The following is a 22866-nucleotide window of genomic DNA, read 5'->3' as shown; positions in this document are numbered from 1 at the left end:
TCCGTCTCCTCTCAGCCAACCCTTGCCAAGAAGAGAGCCAAGCAGACACAGTTTTGTCTCAAGGTATGTTGACGTATTACGACTTGTGCGTAACTTACAAATAACGTGTGTGAACGGGCGTCAACGATCGCATAACTTATTGCCCGCGTATGCGGGACGTATGAATCATACGTTGAAAAGTTTTGTGCATGCACAAAATTTTTGGACGACTTGTACGTACTACGACGTATGCCGGCGTGATTCCGCGTGCTCTTAACTTATACAGAACTTACCCATAACTTATTTGACGTACGCCAGCGTATTGGCCAAATTTTTCATACGTTGGCATAAGCTGGCTAAATTGTCAAGGTGTGACAGGGCCTTAAACAAGCAGTTTTGTGGCATTGAAGGAGATGAGGTCTTTGAATTTGTTTTTTAAACCCATTTCCCGCAGATGCCGTCTGATGGTTATTGCGCTGCAGTCGGCACCAGTAAGAGCCTTAGGTCAAAGACTGCCCTGCGTCTTGATGGACAGCCAATCGGATCTTCTGGCTCAGCGCAGGTGTGGTTTTTTTTTGGGGGGGTCTACCACTTGACTTTTTTGTTCCATAACGCTCAGGATCTTTCAAAATTTTTTTAATGACTGTCTTACTGCGCCCAACCTCAGCAATGCACGCCACGAGAAGCCTTGCTTATGCAGCTTGACAAACCAACCACGTTCAAAAAGAGGGGACTCAGAAAACCAGTCAGTATCTGGTGTGACCACCATTTGCCTCATGCAGTGCAACACATCTCCTTCGCATAGAGTTGATCAGGTTGTCGATTGTGGCCTGTGGAATGTTGGTCCACTCCTCTTTAATGGTTGTGCGAAGTTGCTGGATATTGCCGGGAACTGGTACATGCTGTCATATACGCCGATCCAGAGCATCCCAAACATGCTCAATGGATGACATGTCCGGTGAGTATGCTGGCCATTTTCAGCTTCCAAGAATTGTGTACAGATCCTTGCAACATGGGGCCGTGCATTATCCTGCTGCAACATGTGGTGATGGATGTACTGCCAAATTCTGAAACGCCTTTGGAGACGGCTTATGGTAGAGAAATGAACATTCAACACACAAGCAACAGCTCTGGTTGACATTCCTGCTGTCAGCATGCCAATTGCATGCTACCTCAAATCTTGCGACATCTGTGGCATTGTGCTGTGTGATAAAATTGCACATTTCAGAGTGGCCTTTTATTGTGGGCAGTCTTAGGCACACCTGTGCACTAATCATGGTGTCTAATCAGCATCTTGATATGGCACACCTGTGAGGTGGGATGGATTATCTCAGCAAAGGGGAAGTGCTCACTATCACAGATTTAGACAGATTTGTGAACAATATTTGAGAGAAATGGTGATATTGTGTATGTGGAAAAAGTTTTAGATCTTTGAGTTCATCTCATAAAAAAATGGGAGTAAAAACAAAAGTGTTGCGTTTATATTTTTGTTGAGTGTAATTTAAAAAATTATAATACTATGTTATTATTTCATAGTGGCAGGTCGCACTTTTCCACAAACTTTTTGGGTCATGTGATTGTCATCAACTGAGACGTTGAGTGGTTGTTCAGCAGAAAATAAACAGTTTATACCAATTATCCTCCACTCCTGTCTCTGAATCACACCTCCACATTTGGGGACCCTTGACGTGAGTAATATGTCCACAGACAACAGCGCCAACGTACCAGCGCTGCTCAATGCTAACAAGGCAGCTACGTAACACATTGAAGCCCAGTTTCGACTGACAGGAATATTACGGGACGTGCCAAAGTGTTTCCACGTAGTAGCCACGCTGGACCGCCACTTTCTCTCATATCGTAGAAACGGTATGCCACACAATTTTTGTGGTTTTGAAACCGTGACTTTTTTTATACCGTGGTATACCTTGAAACTGGTAACTGGCCCATGCCTACTACTGAGTTAATCAGAATAAAAGTTTAATTTGTTTTGTAACACAGTAACATCAACACAATAATAGTTCCCCTAAAGGTCTGGACTCTTGAAGATGCTTCACTTCTAATTAGAGCTGCAACAATCGATTAATCAATGGTTAATCGATTAACCAATTCATCGACAACTATTTTGCTAACTGATTAAAAGTTGTTGTTGTTTTTAAATATGTAAATATCCTCTGATTTCAGCCTCTGAAATGTGATTTTTAAAAATTTTATTTCCTTCGTCATTCATGAAAGCAGACCTATTATCTTCGTGTTTTAGCCAAAACAAGACATTCACACAAATCTGCTTTGACTTTGGAAAACAATGATTGGCATTTTTTGCCTCTTTTCTGATATGTTGCGGACCAAATCACAAACTGTAGGTGTTTGCTTCATATTAATTTGGTCCATCTATGGCCTAACCGATTAGTCCATTAATTGAAACAAGAAGCTTCAGATTAATCAACTAAAAATGAGCATTGTGTTATTTTGCAGTACTTCAAAATCAGTATCTTTTCATTGAGTGTAAGATATTTGAGAAATTGGAATTGAAAAATGTCTGCAATTTGGGTCGCTGCTCGTCTTTCAGGGGTGATGCTGGGTCCTGCAACCACACCAGTTGAGAACCACTGATTAAAAACAATGCTCTTACCACTTGAGTAGCGTTCGGTGCGGGTCTTTGCTCTGGAGCACGCCCTTCCTCTCTGGCTTTGACCGACTGAAGAATGGCAAAAATGTTCTTGGAGAAGTTCTGTAAAGGATCAGGAAAAGGTATGGCGTTCATTTCACAAAGGTAAATGTTTTTAATTATTTTAGTCAGCAGATCAATAAAAAATGTGCATCAGGGGAACCAATATTATTATTAATAAGTGGACTCTTTGTAATTGTAATTCACATTTGCTATTCAATATACAGGTATTGTAGACACAAACTGCCCCCTAGAGGCATATTAAGGTATAACTACTGGCATTGAGTTTTCCCCCTTTTCAGTGCCCAAATATCTAAAATGTACTATAATCTCAAACTCGGCAGATCTGAATATAGTATAACCAAACATTTTTTGAAAATCTGCCTGAGCACTCAACTCCTCAGGAGGATCAATTATGTTATTGCATTTGTCATCATGAATAATTTGAAATAGAACTCCAGCCTCCTGTTTTTTTTTTTTGCTCGTAGAAAAATAAGTTTTTGTTAAATAATTGTTTTTTCAAGGTTCACCTACATTTTTTTAATGACTGAGTGCCAACTTTTTGCCTTATAAAAGACAATTACTTATTTACTACACACAAGTGAATTACCCAACCTAACACAATGTATTCCATTCGAAAGAAGAAAACATCCGTTTGCAAAGAAACATCAAATTGATTTAATGCTATTAATGCCAAGTGGACTCTGACCTTTCCAGTGCTCTGGAGAATGGTTGTCCTTGTCCTCCACACCCTTTCTCTGCTGACAATGTCTCTTGTCACATCCACCTCCGCATCCACAAAGCTTCTCTGTTTTACAGTTATGTCATCATCCAAATCTGTTTTGATGGTGGACCGTTTCTTGGCCATAATCTTGGCTTTGATGGCTGCAATTTTCTCCACTGACATGGCCTCAGACAGAGATCTACAAGAGGAGGAAGAAGACAGTTTGAGACAACACGCAGTTGTTTCAAAAGGGGACATATGGAAAACTGACTTTTTAATTGCTGCTATAAACATACGCATGTCTCTGGAGTGCCTGCCAACCATCAGGTATGAAATTACGCAACCATCTTATTTTTGCGTCAGCAGTCTTGTCGAAAAATGTGGGAGAAAATTGAAAAGATCAGATTTTGGCCCTATGACTGTGAGGCAACTGTCTAATTTTCATAGGACCTCCGTCACGCCAGGTTTTTCCACCCGTGACTTGGAAGTTCTCTGTGCGAAGATTCACCATTGCCTTCTCCGGCAGGCTCCTACATGGAACCTCTACCATGTCTAAACCAAATGTTTAGCGGAGCTGTGGTGTTGTTGGATGCACAGACTGTCGTCACACATAATTATATAAAATGGATTATGCTGGGAGTGCAGTAGAGCTGTCTACCCCAAGGTTGAGAGATGTAATTTCTTGACGTCATGTCTGATCCAGTTCTTTCCCTCCCGTGTGGGTCTAGGACTGTAATTGTCTCGATCAAACTTTTATTTCAACATGGCCGAAACTTCTCGCACTCTCTGCCCACACATCTGACAAATGTCTGCCTGCTACTGCAGTAGAGGGGGAGGAATGCAAAGTGACTCTTGTATGAGACAGCACAACACCCACAACAAATACCTATACAGCCTTGCATCCACACACAGACACATACCGGACAGCCACAAAAATATCTGACTTTTTTTTTTTGGAAACAACTCCTAAGGTGTATTCGTGTGGAAAAGAATAATGCTTGATACAATCCTGTGTTGACAGGTAACATTTCAAAACAGTGACGAATAAAAATGTTTTGTTTCATTTCTGTGTGGACAAGGCCGGAGTATGCTATAATGCCTGATCCTTGGGGTATTTTGACTGAAGCATGTCACAGACATGCCAATACGAAACCTAGGAATTGCTTTAATTGGAGGGAAAAAATGGCATGTGTTTAAGATGATGTAAGATGATGATGACTTCTCAGAGAATATATAACATTACCTGATCTGGTCGGTCTGTACAATGCCCTCTTTGTGGCCCTCCAAACGAGCAGCCAGACGCTCCTTGTCCAGACGCACTCGCTCCTCATCCTGAAGGTGAATGCAAAGAACACGAAATTACAAGAAATAAAAATAAAACAATACAGCATTACACGACAGTGATTCTCCAAGTGACGGTTAGTGAGAAAGCACTCAACGGTCTTTTACAGGATATGTCTCCAACCACTACACCGCATTCCAGTACCGGGCTTAAGCTCATTTGGTTCTGGGCCACAAAAAACAATAACTTTTGAGAACCGTTTTTTGATTCATGCATATCTGCAGGTTATTTTATTTTGAAAAAGAATCACCCGTCAGCATGTCTTTCTGCCCTTTGTAACTTTTTTATGCATCAGCAAACCCACAACCCAACACAGCGTCAATGCCCAAAACAATTGTCTGAAAATCTTATTTGAAAAGCGGCAAAGTATGCCATCTAGAATGAATTGTTTGTGCAAAATTTGTTCACTCCATTCTGAAACGATTGAAACATAATTGAGCGCAATACTTAGCTGCAAACGTCCCTGTTGATTTATTAGTTAGTGACCAATTGAACAACATGACGCCAGTGATGGGAAGTTCAGCAACCCTCTACTAACCTCTACTTCTACTACTATGGCACACCTCTTATTCTGATCAATACCACAAAGCATTATGTTAGTTATTATGTACTAAAATGAATACATAAAAGTAATAAATAATAACAATTGGGGGTGTCACAAGATCTCGCAAGATTAAAACTTGAACGATTTTTTTTAATAATAATTTTGTCGTCCTTAATATACTGCCATGAGCATGCCAGTCTGTTTTCCTCATCTCCCGCCTCCAAACAGGTAGGAAGACTGTTCATTCTGTATGTTGGTTTCAGCACCTTGGTGCATTTGTTCCACAGAAAAACGGCATGAACGTAGTGAGCCCTTTTGTTAGTCATAAAGTCTCTTTCTTTCAGTGGGTGGAGGCGGGGCTGCTGGTATACACACACACACACAGAGTGCCGAAGAGCAATGCAAGGTAATGTAGTAAAAATTAAATTAGTAGATGGCAATATATTGTCATATATTTTTTTCATTGTACTTTTTTTTTTTTTTTTTAATTTATGTTAAAGTCTCATCTCGTAAACCCAATCTCATGTATTATCTCGTGGACTGAGTGTCTCGTGACACCCCTATTAACAATAAATCGTTAAATTAAAAAAAAAGTTAACATTTTTGTTAAGTCTAGAGAACTATTCACCTCAATCCTCGGTTTTTTGGCTTCTGAAGACACTTCATCAGCTGCTCTTTTCACTAAGAGAGATCAAAACAATGCAAATATTGTGTTAGAAATTGAATTTTTTTCCACTGTTTGGAATGAGTACTGCAACGTGTTTGTGATTATCTAACACAGAAACAACACACTCACAAGACAATCTGTGTGCAAACACACAGTTTGTAGATATGCCACCCTTTTAATCTACGATAAGAACTGTCCCTGGCAAGAAAAGTCCAAGCAGCAAAAGAAAAACAACCAGCCATGGCTGACAAAAGGACTAAAAAAACGCCTGCAAGAACAAGAATACGTAGAACAAAATGATTCATTCAACAGACTAAAGAAGCAGAAATAAGTTGACAACAATCTTGAGGGTGTGCAAGAGGGAATATTATAGTAATTTACTAGATAAGAATAAAAATAACATTAGAGCAACTTGGGACATCTTAAAAAGTATTATAAGGATTTTATGGTTGGAAACACTAATAAGGATGATATGAATGAGGTAGGTGAAATGCTTAACAATTATTTAGTAAATATTGGACCAAAACTGGAAGAAGAAATTCCAAAACTCTGGACTATGGAGGAATGGAATGAAACCATAGACAAGAATCTCAATTCTATGTTTCTCACAGATGTAACTAAAAAGGAAATCACTGACATTGTCAAAAATTTTAAAGCAAAAACATCAACTGATTGTAATGGAATCAAAATGACAACAATTCAAAGGGTTATCAATGTTATCAAGTTCAATTTGTATATCAACGACATCTATAAAGTGAGAAAGGACTTAAAAGTTGGTATTATTTGTGGATGATACCACTGCATTTTGTTCTGGGGAAAGCACACAAGAACTAATTAAAAAGGTCAAGGATGAAATGGTCATATTAAAGACATGGTTTGATAAAAATCAACCACCAGACAACTAGACAACAATCAACTACTGAAAGTTTGAAATAACACACACACATCCAAGCTGATGGAAACAAAAACTTACCTTGTGTGGGTCTTTGCAGACCTATCTCTATGGGTGCACTTCTGTCAATACTAGTCGATGTCGCTGTGAAGACACAACATCCAGGAACTTGAATAGAATTTCTTCTTAAAGTGTATAAAAGTGATATATAGTGATGACTTGTCATAAAGGGACAACTTCTAAACGAGTTTCCCTGTTCTTATGCTACTTACAGCTCTCGCCATTGAGGTAAGACAGCAAGCCCTTTCGATCAGGTCTTCGAACAACAGGGATGTTCTCTGTCTATAAAAATATAAAGGACAAATCCATTTCAACAACCAACAGTGGCTTCAGCACAATTGCTGATGTGTTTGTTAGATGCAAGACAGCTCCAAAAAGTCAAAGCTAGATAACATGTTGACAATGACATAATCGTGCCCAACACTTACTGCTGCTCTCCGTACGTAGGACGGATGTGGAAGATGCACATTGTTGAGCAAGAACAAAATAGAGTCCAATGTATAGTACTCTTTGGGCTGGCCCTCTTTACCAGTTCTGGAGGGATAAAGTACAATGTGATTATTTGCTCAACGCACAACCGGTGCTACTTAAAAAACTTGCACACATGAAAAACATTCAGCTATTCAAAACACATCAAGTTGATTGACAAAAGTTAACAATGCTATACTGTATTTGTCCTTGAGACATGTGTAATGCCTATTACATGAGGCATGATAGTGGTGGACATATATGTAAAGCAAATCCGTTTACTTACAGCAAAGTGTACACAGTATGAGTTGATGTTAGCTTCTTATAGCTAGCCATACCCTTCTCGGGAGCATTACCGATACATAAGCTGCAGGCCTGCAAACTATATTCGAGTAATAAAACAATCGTTGACTTACCCCCAGATTATATAGTTGGTCTTGACATTTTTTGGCCAGGAGAACTCTCCAAATATAACTTCATCTCCTTTTGCAACGATTTCTTTTTTTTGGATATTGTACTGGCGAAGAACACTCAACACATCCGCCATCTTCACTTGTCTTGTAGAAGTGTGTTGCGAAGGTCCCCTGTAATCAACATAAGGTGTCCTCGCTGGCTGCCTGAATGGAATTAACGCTTCATTTTTTTTTTACACTGCTTCCCCCAAATTTGGAACCATAATTCAAAGTATTAGTCATCATTCCTATGACCTTCTTATGCCCAAATAGAAACCATATAAAGACAAACCATTAGAATACGAACATCATCTTAGTGTTTATTAGGATTTAAGCACTACAAATAATGAGCAGCATACAGAAGACAACAGGAAAATGTGCCGTTCAACAAGTTATTTAAAAACACGCAACTAGTTGTTGTATCAGAGCTTCACCATAACAGATTGTATTAGCATTACAGCCCAAATCCACACTTTTGTTTTGTATCACTTTGATCAGTGGCCAGATCATGTTTAAATCATTGAAATTTACATCAGTACTGGATGGAAAAAACTCAACCGTTTGCCGTTTGCTATTGTGGCAATAAGTACGATTACCTGACCAAACAAAACATTGTTTTTATGTATTACAGGTGCTACAATAATATATGCCCTACAATTACATTTGTAAATTTAATTTTACCAAGTTCTGTTCCATTTGATTTCAGAGTTGTATTTTACTTTAAATGTTTTGCTTCTTACATAAAAAATGCTAAACTATTGTTGTAAAAGAGGTTTTTCCCATGGTTAAAAAACTAATATTGGCGTTTTTTAAAATGTGGTGTACATAATTCTGAGAACACCCAATTGCTCCAATAACTAAAACACTACAAATGGGAAAGAAAAATGCAAAAAAACTGCATTTCAGGGCAACAACATTACTTTTATAGCAAAACATCTGACAAGGGAACTGATAGCTCCTGACGGCAGTGTTTACTTGAGGCTATAGTGGGGATGTTGCTCCAGGTGGTGAAGATGGCTTCACGGAGGGCATCCACTGTCTGGAACTGTCCATCCACAAATGTTCTCAATTGGATGGAGATCAGGAGAACATACAGGATGGCCAGAAAAAGAGGTTATTCCTCTGGAAGCAGTCCTTTGTCAGGCAGGCATTGTGAACTGCAGTGTTGTCTTGTTCAAAAGCACAGTCATTACCACACAGATGAGGGCCTTCAGTCATGAGGGATGCCCCCTGCAACATCTCCACACAGCCAACTGCCATTTGACACCCCTGCAGGACCTGAAGCTTCTTTGTTCCCATGTGGGATCTCATCTTCCACCTTTCAATGTCCCATGTTCTCCCGTGCTCTTGTGCAAATTCAAAACGGGCAATTTTGTAACGTTGAAGAACATTTTTTGTTCTTAAAATCCTTCTTTCGCAGATGCCGTCTGTTGGTTATTGGATTGCACTCCGTATCAGTAACAACCTTCATTTGGGCCGAGGATGGTCTTGTGTCTTAGCAGCCAATCGGAACCTCCGGCTCAGGCTGGTGCATCCCCCCCCCCCCCGTAACACACAGGATCTTTTAAGAAGGTTAAAATGACCGTCTTACTGCGTCCAAACTCAGCAGCAATGCCGTGCTACATGATGCCTTGCTTATGCAGCTCAACAATCTGGCTGCGTTCAAAGATGGAAAGCTTTGCCATCAAGAGATCATGACAGTGTGAATACCTGACAAAAAATGACAATGAATCCACATTTTTGCCAAAATTTTGTTTTTGAAAGGCTGTGGTCTTAGTTTTCATCAGCTGATGAACAGCCTATTTCACTTTTATGCTTGTTTGCACTAAACTGCTCACTCCAATTTTTCCCCTGTCGCTCTCCCATTTATTTATTTATTTTCCTTCAGTGCAAAATGTAAATCTTGCATTTTTTCAACTGGTCTCAAAATTAATTTGACATTGTGGAAAGAAAATTAACACAACCAACAGTCATTCCAGCGAGTAAATGGAACTGTAAACAGCAATGTACTCATTCAACATTTCAGAACACAAATCTGAGAATTTAACATGGAAAATTCCAAACGTTGGTGCTTTTCCTTTCCAATGCAGGAAACCTGGTAATGTCTAATCACTTGAGAGAATCAGCGGAAAAACCTTATAAAATACCTTTACACCAGCCTTGCTAAATCATCACCCTATTACTATAAATCCCCTTCTAATAAACACAGGCTACATCTGCTGTTAAGCCTCTGTATAGAACATGTCACTACAGCCAATCAAAAGCCACTACATTTTACATGATGCTGCACTCAGTAGCAGGGTATGACCATCATGCCATCTGTCTTGATGTTGACAATGCTCACATGTCTCAGCATTTCAACAGCAAATGAAAAAGTATTGCTGTCTGAGCTGAAATTTTAGCAGCACTACATGCAGTCATATGTTATAATTACCTTTTCAAGCCATAAAACATATGCACATTATATTTTGAGAGTGTTGTCCAGCCTGCTGGACACTTTGTCTTCCTGGATTAGTGCTTGGTACACTATATATTCTATTCTGAGCCAAGTCGTTTCGCTGTGTTCCTTCATGTTTTAGTCAAATGATGCAATTCCATGTTTCAAACACTTTTACATTAGATCCTGTGCTAAGTTACGAATGACGCTAAAGGCACCAAGATCAAAGCCGCTGATAATCAGTAGACCTCTGTCCTCCGTGTCTGCGATGGTGTGGCCGACTGATGTCATCCCACACATCACCAACTTGGAACGGCATCCTGTTTTCTGGTGAGAAAATGCACACAAAAAATATACATTACTGTCTTTAGATGTACCTAAAGAGCTAATTTAAATCTGTGATTTCACAATAAGAACAATTATGTAGTAAATGTGACTTTGACGCATCTTTGCGGTGATCATTTTTGGAAATACCAGATCTTCCTTCATTACTTAACAATGCATACACATAAATCTACATCATTCAATTGGCAATCATTGAACAAACTAAATGTACTTGTCTGTGCTTCTTCAGAGTCTCCACGGGGCTGGCAGTGAAAGTCCACACTGGGTTGTTGGTGAGAATGATAAACACATCCACAGCTTTGCCCTTTTTTGTGGCCCACGTAATGGGAAGAGTGCAATCAGTGCTCCCCCCAGGGATCTGGAACATACAATTAAATGCAAAGGTCAGCGCTCAAGAGCAAGATTTGCTGACAAATAGTAAGGGTGTCAGGAGATCTTCCGAAATTAAAACGTGACAAGATTTCTCCTTCAGAAAAAAAACGTTTAGGGATCATAAATAAATTAATCACATGATAATTGAAAATGAACTGGATAATTTTGCCGGATTCCATATATTGCCATGTGCATGCATGTCTGTTTTCCTTGTCCCTCGCCTCCAAACAGGCAGGAAGAGATTTCATTCCGTTCAGCACCTAGACGCTTCATAGAGCAACGGTGTTCCATAGACCAACGGTGGGGTCTGCTAGCATGAATTCACACACAGCAAAAGAGTGTTGCTCCGTGAACAGCAATGCAAGGTAACGTAAAAGCTAAGAGGGAAAAAGATGCTTTCAAAGCCAAACGCCACAGCCCTCAAGGTTAGCAAGGTGAGCCCATCAACACGAACAAGCCAGTATGCCAAATTTATTTCAAAGTGGTAGCAACATAAAAGGCAACAAAACGAACTTGCCCACCGCAAATATATCCACCCGACCCAGTTTTCCCATCTAGGAAAAAAACTACAGATCGAGATGCAGAGCCTCTGTCCCGACAGTCAAAACTCAATGAGACATTTGGTCGGCAAAGTAAATACACGGAAAACGGAAGACCGGAAAATGCTGTGCGTTCACAGAAAGCCATTGCAAAAGAAATGCTGCTCTTTAATACAGTTGAAAAGCCAGCATTTCAAGAAATGCTGCAAACGTTAGAACAAATTGCCTGTGAGAACATGCATGTCACCAACGGCAATTCCACAACTTAACAGAGTGAAAGATAACATATTGAAGAAAATATTGCATTATTATGATATATTATGATATCTTATAACATTCGTGGGTTATTTGGTCTCCAAAAATGTTGACAATAATATCGTTTGGCATAAATTTTTTGTACAGTAAACATTTCAAAATGCACCTGCGTTGTTTTGTTAAAGTAATGTCAGTCATGTTTGCCCAGTCATATTTTTGCATTTTACTTTTCTTACAAGTAATGTTACAATCTCATCTTGTGCGCTCGTGACACGAGTGTCTCGTGACACCCCTACTAGCTAGAGTGCAAGTTTGCTGATTTTGTGAATGATATATGAATAACATAAAATATTAGACATCTTTAACTGTAATGTCTTTTCAGGTTTGGTACCTTCACTAGTTCATCGGTAGTTTGCGCCAGAGTCATGTCAGCAGATACAGAGCACAGCTTCAAAGCTCCTTCAGAGTACGCCAGCACATGTGTGTTGGCCTCTGTTTTCACAAACACCTATATGGACACAAAGGGAATACTGTAGACACAAACAAATACAGAAATCAAAACATCTCCTTATTAAAGTGACTGTTTGCAACAGCATTATATTTGCCCTCTTCCTGCTCCAGGCACATTAGCTACGCCCCATGTGACACACACATGCACGCGTGCTTCTCTGAGACTCCTTTTGTGTGAGTGCCCATGCACATGTGCGTGTCCATGCACATATCCAGCCATGAACGCCGGCCCTAATTATGTACACTACTGGTCAAAAGTTTTTTGTTTTTTTTTCCAGTTCCCAATTTTTCCAGTTATTTACTGAAATTGAAGTTGTTCAAGTCCAATGAATAGCTTAAAATGGTCCAAAGGTAAGTGGTGAAGTGCCAGAGGTAAAAAAAAAATACATAAATTTAAAAAAAAGTAACATTACCCAAAACTGAAAAATGTATGTTTCAGAATTATACAAACCGGCCTGTTTTAGTGACCACAAAATGGGTCAACAATTTAAACCTGTTCTGCAGAAATGGAAGTTGATCAAGCCTTGGCAGTTGGTGCAAATAATACCTACAAGTGTTCCAAGTTCTGGAGTACTTACTACCTCCTCTGTCTGCATACAAACAGTGTTTGGAACACACTGTGGTAGTATACCCTCATGAACATCAGTTGAACATCATTGTACTGGAGAAAGTAATTTGTTACCACCAAACTGTCAAGAAAAAAGGGAATTAACAATGGAAGAGACACAGACCATCTTAACACTTAAAAATTTAGGTTTTTCCTCCAGAGAAATTGTGGTGACGTGCTCTAAAACTTTTGACCGGTAGTGTATACTTATATTTTATAATTATATACACACTACATACATATTTTCTTGGTTGAAAAAAATGTAACCTAGAGCTAGTTGCTAACAGTCAATTTAAATGCTAGATTAAAATTTAATCACAACATAAACACACTTTATGAAAACTTATGCAAGCGACCGAATCATCTGTCCACAGTAGCTCCACATAATTGTGTAACCTGTCACAACTCTGTCTTGTAAAGAGACGATACCCTTGGGAAAAGAGCAGGTGCAGACGAAAAAAGAAAAGTCGCGTTAAGCGTGAAAGCATAGTCTCCATCTAGATAAAGCCTTCAAGTGCTTTGATAGTCTTATAATAAAGAAATATTGTTTACTTTTTGTTACACTCGCCTCAATAGATGAGATTGATTTGCTCATCAGTATCGAGTAGGGTCCTATGATTCCACGTTGACAGAATCGCGGAATTGGCCAATAAAAACTGAATCTACTGTTAAAATGCAGAATCTTGCGGAAATTGACTTGACATAATGTGAATAAAATGTTGTCATTGTGAGGAGAAGGAACGTTTGTGTGGGGAAGTACTCCCCCCGCAGATCGCTCAATTGTGGCGAAATCACCTCACAAATACTAACACTACCAGTGATCTTGCTAAACCAATCAAACTGATGCAGGACAGCAGGACAGCAGGACATACTGTCTGTTGTGACGTTACAAACATTCCTTTCTGGAACAGTTAGGCACGCCTGGTGGGCCAGTGAATAAAAATAACCACACTGTAGAAGGAATTTGGTAGGAATCCAGAGTATGTCAACAAACTCCTTAACTTGGAAGGGATGTCCAAAAACCCATGCTTGAATGAGCAGCTGTTCCGGTTGTAAATACATGTCTTACCATTGCAATTACTGCGGCAGCGACGGCCGTGCTGACTGACGTCCCTGGGAGAACACTGGTCAATGATGTGCTCACGTCAACAGCCACGACAAAGTTTTTACCGACTGGCTCCACATTCTGGCAAAGAAAAATGTGTTAGATGCTATGTGTTAATGTGTTAGGTGCTAATGTATACTGTCTTCTTTGTGAGTGAGGCACAAGTTTTCATTACGCATACAACTTACCAAGAAACTCTTATAAAAGGCAGAGTCCAGGGCTTTGAGGATACTGCTATCGGCTGCCCATTTTGTTTTACCCTGATAGCCTTGGCCTCTTTTGTAGTTTTCACAAGCCAGTTGGATGCTGAAAGGGTGTACCTTAGCCTAGAGAAAACCACAATGACCATTGGTTACAAAATAAATAAAAAAACTAGACACATCAAGCATGTAAGTGAATGAGCACAACTTTTCTTCATGCCTTCTTCAGCGCTGCTTCACTCTGGATTCTCTCACACAGCGCCTGTGTTTCCAAACTCTCAGGTTGAAGCACCTTTTTGGCCGTCATCTTTCCCAGGATCTTTAGTACTGACTGAAGAGGCATTTCCTTTAACAACGCGCGCCAGACCTTCAAAAAAAAAAAAAAAAAAAAAAAAAAAAAAAAACCACTCTTTACTGTGAAACATTGTAATGGAAAAAAATACTTTGCATGTGTGGAAGCATACTAGAATTTTTATTTCTCCAGCATTTCTGTATAAAGTCTTTAAGAAACACAACAGTCATGGAAAAAAATTACAAATATAGTTCATAAGAGATACATTTTTTTTGGCAGTGCAATGCTATAGCTATTCATGTAAGAACTTGTGATTTTGGTTATTATCAAGAAAACCACAGAAGTTGCTAGATATCAGCTCTTAAACCCGTATGAGTTATATTTGTTATCAGCATTATATTTGTCCAAACAAATGTACCTTTAGTTGTACCAGGCATTAAAGTGTATCAATAAACTGAAGGAACAAGGGTGGTCTAATCATTTTTTCCATGACTGTACACTGGGATGCTCCCGATTGGGAATTTGCTGTGTTTTCCCTGTAGGTTAATGAGGTTTTAAGCAGCGCTACAATATGCAAAAGCAAGAAGGGGGAGTGAGACAAAAAGCAGTTTGAAAAAGTTATTTATTGAAAACAACAATTGAACTGAAATAGGCTGTTTAGCCAGCTGATCAAAAGTTTTAAGACCATCGCTCAAAAAATAATGAAAAACTCTCCAAACCAGAACAAAACATTTTCTCAGTTGGACTCGAGTAGCTCCACCGTTCTTGTGAATCACTTCAAAAATTGGTTTGGGCATGCTTGATGCAAGTGTTTCTAGGAGGCTAGTGGGAACATTGCTCCAAGTGGTGAAGATGGCTTCATGAAGGGCATCAACTGTCTGGAACTGATGGCCATTTTTAGAAACTTCCCGTGCCATCCATCCCCAAATGTTTAAATGAGGGGAACATCCAGGATGGTCCAAAAGAGTGATGTTATTCTCCCTGAAGAAGTCCTTGGTCAAGCGAGCATTGCGAACTGCAGCGTTGTCCTGTTGAAGAACCCAGCTGTTACCACACAGACGAGGGCCCTCAGTCATGAGGGATGCCCGCTGCAAAACATCTGCACGTAAGCAACCGCCGTTTGACAACCCTGCACCATCTGACGCTCCAGTGTTCGACTGAATGAAAAAGCACCCCAGATCATGATGGACCCCCCTCCACTGTGCCGGGTAGAAAACATCTCAGGTGGGATCTCCTTGTCATGCCAGTAACGTTGGAAGCCATCTGGATCGTCAAGGTTGAGAAATGTGGCAGCAGTAGCAGGTAATTAGTTTTAGCGAAAAGGGTGAATTTGGGGAAAATGTTGAATTTTTGTTTAGTATAAATATTGGGGGTCTGAATGTCGTGAACGGTTGAAAAATTGAATCGGCCGTCCATTGGAAGAAGCCCATTGAAACAATGCAGCATTAGGAAAAATTTTATATTTTGGAAAAATTTTGAATTTTTTTACTGTGGATCATAGCATGATTGTCCTGGCTGTTGAATGGTTTGATGTTGGAGTGAGGTGAATCGGATGAAAGTTGGGAAATAGTAGCATCTTCATAAAAGGTAACTGGCGTTACAAAAAAAGAGAATTTTTCAAAATTCAAAATTTGTTAAAATTGAAAAATAGATACAATTAATGTCCTCAACGTGTTGAACAGTTTGATGTTGGAATGGCTTGAATTGGTTGAGAAATGTGGACCGTGAAGGTTTTCTTAGAAAAAGAAAAATTTGGGTTCCGGAAAATTGGAAAATGTGGAAAAAGTAGACATTTTTTGAATGTCTAAAATAATGAATTTTGAAGTGCTTTGTTAGTGGAACATTTTCATAATTGGAATGTTTTGAATTTGTTGAAAATTGTAGGCTGCACGGTGGTCTAGTGGTTAGCACGTTGGCCAATACAGGAACAGCCCGGAGATCGGGAAGACCTGGGTTCGATTCTCCCCTGGGCATTTCTGTGTGGAGTTTGCATGTTCTCCCCGTGTGCGCGTGGGTTTTCTCCGGGCACTCTGGCTTCCTCCCACATTCCCAAAAACATGCATGTTAGGTTAATTGGCGACTCTAAATTGTCCATAGGTATGAATGTGAATGTGAGTGTGAATGGTTGTTTGTCTATATGTGCCCTGCGATTGGCTGGCGACCAGTCCAGGGTGTACCCCGCCTGTCGCCCGAAGTCAGCTGGGATAGGCTCCAGCATGCCCCCGCGACCCTAATGAGGATGAAGCGGTATAGAAAATGGAAATGAAAATTGTAGGAACTGTGGATGTTTGAAAAATAGCCCATTCATTTTCAATGAGAACATTTTGTGGACATTTTTCAATTTTGGGAAATGTGGAAATTTTAAAAACATGGAGAAAAGAGAGCACACGTTGTGTGAATAAGTGGAACATTTTTGTGTTGAAATATTTGGAATAAGTTGAAAAATTTAGGCTTATAAAAACAGAATTTTATAAGCCTAATGCCTTTGAAGGCATTCACACAATAAATGAAAAAAACATATCCTGTAAACGAAAAAATACATAATGAAAAAAAAAAAACAGAAAAAAAAATCAACTTCCACAACACGGATTTCACTTAACACTGGTGTTTTTGGAACCTAATCCCCGGGTTAAATGAGGGAACACTATATTGCAATTGAAGTGAAACAGATGGGGGGGTGGATTAAATAAGCTTTGCTTTTTCCTACTCCTTTTGGAAATGTGGAACTGCTAATTGTATTATGTGATATACTCCAATGTAACTTTTGTATGCATGTTCAAATAAATTCAACCATTACCATTATGACGTAGTATTCTTTATTGTAAATGGAAGTTTCATAGTTACCGTCTAAATATGTTTTTTTAACATTAGAGCCCTCTAGACATGAAATAACACCCCTATGGTCACCTTTCCACTGACATTACTGGTGGACATAACAGAGTAAGCCATTTAAGACATAAATAAGACTTGTGCTCACGTGTGTTCCCTGGGGGAGCTGAGTTGCGGGATGGACAGGGGAGTGATGTTGGTGGTTGGCGTGTGTTACGGCTGCAAGAGTAGCCCGTGTTTTAGAGATTTTTATTTGGGATTATCGTGCCTATTGTGAAATTATTTTAACCTGGAATAAAGCCTGTTGTTTTGGAGATCAAGTCTGGTGCTTGTGTCTCACTGAACATTCCAGTAACATTACTGACATCTAGCGACCAGTGTAGAGAGTACTACAAATGTCTTTGTATGTTCTGAATGCCTTATATTTGGATCACCATTATTTTTGCCTAAATTAAGCATTTTCAACCATAAAAATGGCTGAATGAATGAAAAATACAAATATAAAAGGCATTTACAATTCCTTTTTTATACTGTAGTGTAATATTGGTGACGTTGTGTGCAGGGCCTGGGAAGTGACATGTGTGTCATCAGCTAGCTACTGTAGAGTTGATGCGTGTTAGCATGGTTATCAGTGTGGAGAGTGCCAGTGACTGGCTGGAGTTGTGGCTGACAGCAGCTCCTGTGTGAATGTTCACTGTGCCATTTCAGTACAGTTGTGCTCTACTACACTGGCCACAAGGTGTCAGGCACGTTCCACTGTTGAGACAATAGCAATGTTAATATTGAATCCTACTTGGTGAAAATGAACTTATCACGCTCTGATCTGGAACCAATTAACCGCGACAAACGAGGGACGACTGCATGGTGAAACAATGTCATTCTAACAGTTTGTCTTGTTTTATAATCTTTGTACACTCGATGGATTAGTCGAGCAAATGAAGCCTCAAGAAGCTTTGGCCTTGATGAACGGATGTGATGGAAAGCGTCGGTGCTTCACATAAAGCTTCACTGGCAGTCACTAGTACTCAATACAACATCATGCAAACAAACGCTTACTGATTTGGACTTGAGGTGGTCTGTGAGAAGCTGCTCCCTCTCCAATTTGTGCTCCTCAATCAAATTGATGACCTCCGTTTCGTCACAACTGTGCTTGACCTTCTCCACCACTTCAAGATATGAAAGCACTTTGACAACCTCGTCTGAGTTGTCTTTATCGGTGTATGCCACTTGGGTGTCTTTCCATCCCTTTGTTACATATTTGCTGATCAAGGCAATAGCTAGAAGAAACAGACATGGAGTCAAGGTAAATAAAACAATCAAGGAGGTAATGAAAATACCACTCATCTTTATGCAACAGCCTGCAACAATTTACAGCGATTTGTGAGATTCTCAATGTGTTTGGATCATATGATTCAATACCTTCTCATAAAAAATTTTCATCTAACCAAGTAGCATTCGTTGAGGTGAAAGTAGCATACATAGCCTTTACCTTCATGAGCTGGTTTGGTGTGAGAGAGCCTGAGTAAATCCTGGTGTGACCACCCCTCTCTCTGTTTACATCTGGTCACACCCGCAGCAAGACTCAGAGCATCCTGCCCGTTGTACCAGTCTGACACGGCTTTCCTTAGGGCACGTCCCCAAATTCCACACTTCATGTCCTCCTTTAATTGTTTCTTATATTGAATGAAAGAAAACAGATGGGCAGGTTCCTGGCAAACTTCCCTCAGCGCGTTGAATGCTGCCTGTCTGGTCTTCACCTCAGAGTGCTGCGAGCACAAAGCCAAGGCAAATATACAAGGGTCAAGTCTGACTGCTTGCCCATTTTGAGCAAATCTTTTTATTTCCTCCACGACCAAAACACCTTGGCCTTCCTGAAGCAGGGCAAGCAGGGCTCCCACTCTGTCCATGCTGGGATGATTCTCCTCTCTGGCAGTGTATTTGTCTCCCTCCGAGCCATAGCAGAGGAAGCGACACAGTTTAATGTTGTCACTGACCTCCCATTGAGAGTCATCACCTGAGGAGTTGAAAGTGTGGTTGCTTGATACAGAACGTCCCGTTGCTTCCATTGTCGTGCAGGGGGCAACCTGAATAAAAGAGGCAAATGAGATTAAGTAAAACAATCCAACACATGCTCCATCACAGAAAGCATACATTTGTACCATTAAACCTAGGATGGACAATAAGTAATCTTTACTGTAGATCTAGTCTTCACTGGCCGACAAAATAGTGCTTTAAATTCACTGACAACATTAACGGTTTCCCTCAGTGCATTGACAAAAATAGATTAAAGCCGATTAAGGGACATGATGATACACAAAGACAGACGCAGGCTACCAAGTAAACAACAAACATGATAAGTTGATCGTAACTATGCTAATGTTTGCTACCCCTGTTGAGACAGCAACCGAGCGTGGTGAAGATAATGTGAATTTAGTAAGCTTAGCTGTCTGCTCTCGAATACATTAAAGAAACGCACCATTGCTTGATAACGCCTGAATGTGAAATCATATATTCAAATGTTCGATACCCCATGTGAGCAAAAACAACAGTACAAACAACACCGGACACCAGCTGGTCTGTTTGGAGGCTGGATGGAGATAGTCTGGGATGGGGAGCTAGCGATTTTGCTAAGTTAACTCGACTTAAGTTCTGTCTTTGCTACGAAACACTCAGTGTGTAACCCACGCTCGTGAAAACATAGCGCCCAGCAGATACAGAGCATAAAACATACACTTACCGCAATATAGGCGCACTGGGTTTAATGTATGTACCCGTTGAAAGGCCTCCCTCTGATATTCACGGAGACAACTGGAGACTGTACCGCAATGAATGCTGGGAAACTGGGTTCATTCACACATGATGAAAAACTACACACCCCATTGTTGTAGTTTCTTTGTCTTCTTCTTCCTGTGTCCTTTGTTGTGCATTACCGCCCCCTCTCCTTCTTCTCGACAATTACATTATCCACCGGTTTGTTGCTTATTAGGACTGCTTCCTTTTTAACAGAAGTCACATCATATTACGATCCACTGGATGGCAGCAGACGACGATTATAAATTTCCTCCACCCTTTATGAACGATATCATTGGAATGCTTTCCATTGCATTGCATACATCAATGAGCAGACAATTTACAATAATAATTACGGTGGCCTGCAGGAGAAAATAGCAGCAACATCCAAACGTTCCAAACACAGAAATGATCCAAAAACACAAACACTGTAAAACAAATGTAACAGAGAAATGCTGCAAATTAAAAATAATGCATGCTGGATGTACACTTGGTCACGGTGTTAAACAAAGACATAAAGAAATATGTACCTTAAAAACAGTCATCCTGCAGGTTTGGCTCCCGTGGTGGCAGTTGGAGTTTGTATGTGTTTTTGGCCTTTGCAGCATTTTTCTTTTGCATTTGTTTTTGATTTTGAAGCATTTTGCCATTGCATATGTTTTCTGATATTATTGGCTTTGGAACATTTTGGTGTTTGGAGTGTTTGGACAGTGCTGCATGTTTGCCCCTATCAGCAACCGTACATAAAATACAAAAGAGACCTGCAGTCATGTGCAATTGACTCTGATTTTCTGCAACAGTTAATGCTACTTACATTTGAGTTTAGATGTCACTACATGACTTAGATGACATCACAAACCAGCAGTGTGATATGTTCCTGTAACATCCCTGTACTGTTGCAGAAAAAAACCCATACAGGTTGTCAGTCCTTGTCCAAAAAATAGAGGCCACGGTACAAAGGCTGATGATCTTGGATTCACAGCTCTTCATTCTCAAAGCATTTTGCCGTTTCCAAGGGTTCGCTGCTTGGAAGTGGATTTAAATAGATTTTTATAACTCTCAGAGTGAATGAAGCGAGGGAAGGATCCATTCTCCATAAGGCTGTAAATCTTCTTTTGTGCCACCGCAAAGCACGATGAAGCTGGGTGTTGGAGATTCTCTCTGATGATATCTTTTGTGTAAAAATCTAAGTTCACCTGTTAAGATATAGGAAGCAATACATAAATTAATTACATAAATAAATAGCAGGTTTCACTGCAGACATTAAGTTTGGAATAGGAATAGGAAAGTTGTTATTTAAAAAACATGCTTGTAGTGAATAACTAGAATTGTATTCTTTCTTGCTGACATTTTTCTGCATCTTCTTATAGAGTTTTACCTGTGAAGGAGACTCATTGTTGATGAATTCATCATAAATGCGTACTGCTCTCCGCTTTAGTTCATCTGGTTTGTCCAAGGTTTTGAACTCCTGACAGGCAAGCCAAAAGTCCAAGTTTTCTTCACAGAATTCAGACTTTAGAAAAGCCCGGAAGGCTGCTTGTCCATCTTTTGGTTTTTTTTTTTGAAAAAAGAATATATTATTTATCTTATAAAGATCAACCAACCAAAACCCACAATACAAGAATTGTGTGGAAGCAGGTTAAAAAAATACCTTGCTGGGAAAGGAGCACCTCAAGAGAGTCGGCCACTGACCGTGTTTCACTTGTGGTGTGCCTGCGCAGAAGAAAGCAAATATTATTTTGTCTTTTTGCATTGTATATACAGTAACCTTGAATATTAATTTTAAAAAAACAAGCACCTGTTTATTTTACTCCATGGTGAAGGATACTGAATGAGGACATGTATTCTGGTTTTCCATGCAATATGTCTACAGTGAGAAAACATGAAAATGCCAATGACTCTTTCTGCATTTCAGAAAAATCCTGCATTACTTACATTCTCTTTGTAGTCTTAAGGTCCAGAAATGTTTTACAAAGCCTGTCCATTGTTTGATATGAATTTTATTCATCTTCTCTATTCGAACTTGCAGATTGACACTGTTTGCATAATGCTATAAATTCATAAAATAATGTATGTGGCGTTTTTTTCAGTCAAATTCAGATCCCCGCAGCTTCATCACTTGATCCTGTCTGGCTCTTGAAAATGATAGAAGGCAAAGTGAAACATCACTGTGTGATGTCAAGACGTCACGCCTCTTTCTGAGCCACAGGCCTTTTTTTCCTCGTGTGTGTCATGCTATTTTTACCTCTGTTTACATGCAGCCCTAGAGAAGGCACAAGCATACAAGTGCGTCAAAATAAGTTGTGCTTGTTTATTGATTAACTGCAGAAATATCATCCCCCAGTCGCCATTGCATTCTTTGCATACATTAACAAGGGTAAAAGTCTTCCTGTGTCTATAAAATTTAGTTCACCAAATACTATGCTTAGTCACAAGTCTATTGGTCATGAGTTGCAAGACTGGTCCGGTCTGGAACCAATTAACCGCAATTCATGCACAGATTTTAAACAGATAAAATATATTTAGAATTGCATCAGATCATACCCTCTCTCAACTGCACTACAATATTCTTTTTTTTTTTACAGTGCATGTCCTGACAGAAATTACAGCAGTTTTATGCAGAGTACCTCCATTTTCAGGGTCTCAAAAGCATTTGTAATGGGAACACTGTATATCTGTATCTATACACTGTATAATAACTTGCTTTTTACACTGCAGGCTTAATTTCATTTAATGTGGCTATTCTGTATATCGTACATTCTGGCGTATAAGCCACTACTTTTTTCTTAAAT

The 22866-nt window shown here is 39.7% G+C and overlaps 3 protein-coding genes across 6 annotated transcripts in view; all 3 read right to left on the bottom strand.

Moving 5' to 3' along the window:
* cdc73 (cell division cycle 73, Paf1/RNA polymerase II complex component, homolog (S. cerevisiae)) overlaps positions 1-7924 on the bottom strand; it is a 32903-nt gene extending 24979 nt beyond the window's left edge. Inside the window, exons 1-8 of the mRNA XM_054753042.1 lie at positions 7758-7924; positions 7302-7407; positions 7086-7155; positions 6895-6957; positions 5883-5935; positions 4612-4700; positions 3354-3567; positions 2609-2707 (exon numbers count right to left, since the gene is read on the bottom strand). Coding sequence (XP_054609017.1) covers positions 2609-2707; positions 3354-3567; positions 4612-4700; positions 5883-5935; positions 6895-6957; positions 7086-7155; positions 7302-7407; positions 7758-7888 — 825 coding nt within the window. The 5' untranslated portion in view covers positions 7889-7924. The remainder of the gene's footprint in view (positions 1-2608; positions 2708-3353; positions 3568-4611; positions 4701-5882; positions 5936-6894; positions 6958-7085; positions 7156-7301; positions 7408-7757) is intronic.
* Positions 7925-8088: 164 nt separating this feature from the next.
* ro60 (Ro60, Y RNA binding protein) lies at positions 8089-20143 on the bottom strand. Of its 3 annotated transcripts, none has more exons than XM_054753029.1 (9): positions 19146-19289; positions 18774-19050; positions 18341-18561; positions 14384-14530; positions 14152-14289; positions 13928-14044; positions 12133-12249; positions 10787-10933; positions 8089-10557 (listed from the first exon to the last, which is right to left on the bottom strand). In XM_054753029.1, exons 1-9 carry the CDS (start codon positions 19239-19241, stop codon positions 10405-10407), a joined length of 1413 nt encoding a protein of 470 aa, XP_054609004.1. In that variant the 5' UTR covers positions 19242-19289; the 3' UTR covers positions 8089-10404. The 3 variants fall into 3 exon arrangements, with proteins under 3 accessions (XP_054609004.1, XP_054608995.1, XP_054608987.1); XM_054753012.1 differs by adding an exon at positions 20022-20142 and having other exon boundaries at positions 8090-10557; positions 18774-19368; XM_054753020.1 differs by lacking the exon at positions 14384-14530 and adding an exon at positions 20022-20143 and having other exon boundaries at positions 18774-19368.
* Positions 20144-20248: 105 nt separating this feature from the next.
* Positions 20249-22198, bottom strand: LOC129168171 (regulator of G-protein signaling 2-like). 2 transcript variants are annotated; one of them, XM_054753142.1, is made up of 5 exons: positions 22010-22198; positions 21873-21941; positions 21726-21787; positions 21453-21619; positions 20249-21270 (listed from the first exon to the last, which is right to left on the bottom strand). In XM_054753142.1, the coding sequence occupies exons 1-5, from the start codon at positions 22057-22059 to the stop codon at positions 21067-21069; spliced, it is 552 nt and encodes a 183-aa protein (XP_054609117.1). In that variant the 5' UTR covers positions 22060-22198; the 3' UTR covers positions 20249-21066. The 2 variants fall into 2 exon arrangements, with proteins under 2 accessions (XP_054609117.1, XP_054609126.1); XM_054753151.1 differs by lacking the exon at positions 21873-21941.
* Between the last annotated feature and the right edge of the window lie 668 nt (positions 22199-22866).

This window comes from Dunckerocampus dactyliophorus, chromosome 2 (genome assembly GCF_027744805.1).
Source record: "Dunckerocampus dactyliophorus isolate RoL2022-P2 chromosome 2, RoL_Ddac_1.1, whole genome shotgun sequence".
Classification (NCBI taxonomy): Eukaryota; Metazoa; Chordata; class Actinopteri; order Syngnathiformes; family Syngnathidae; genus Dunckerocampus; species Dunckerocampus dactyliophorus.
This window is presented reverse-complemented; position numbering and strand designations above follow the sequence as displayed.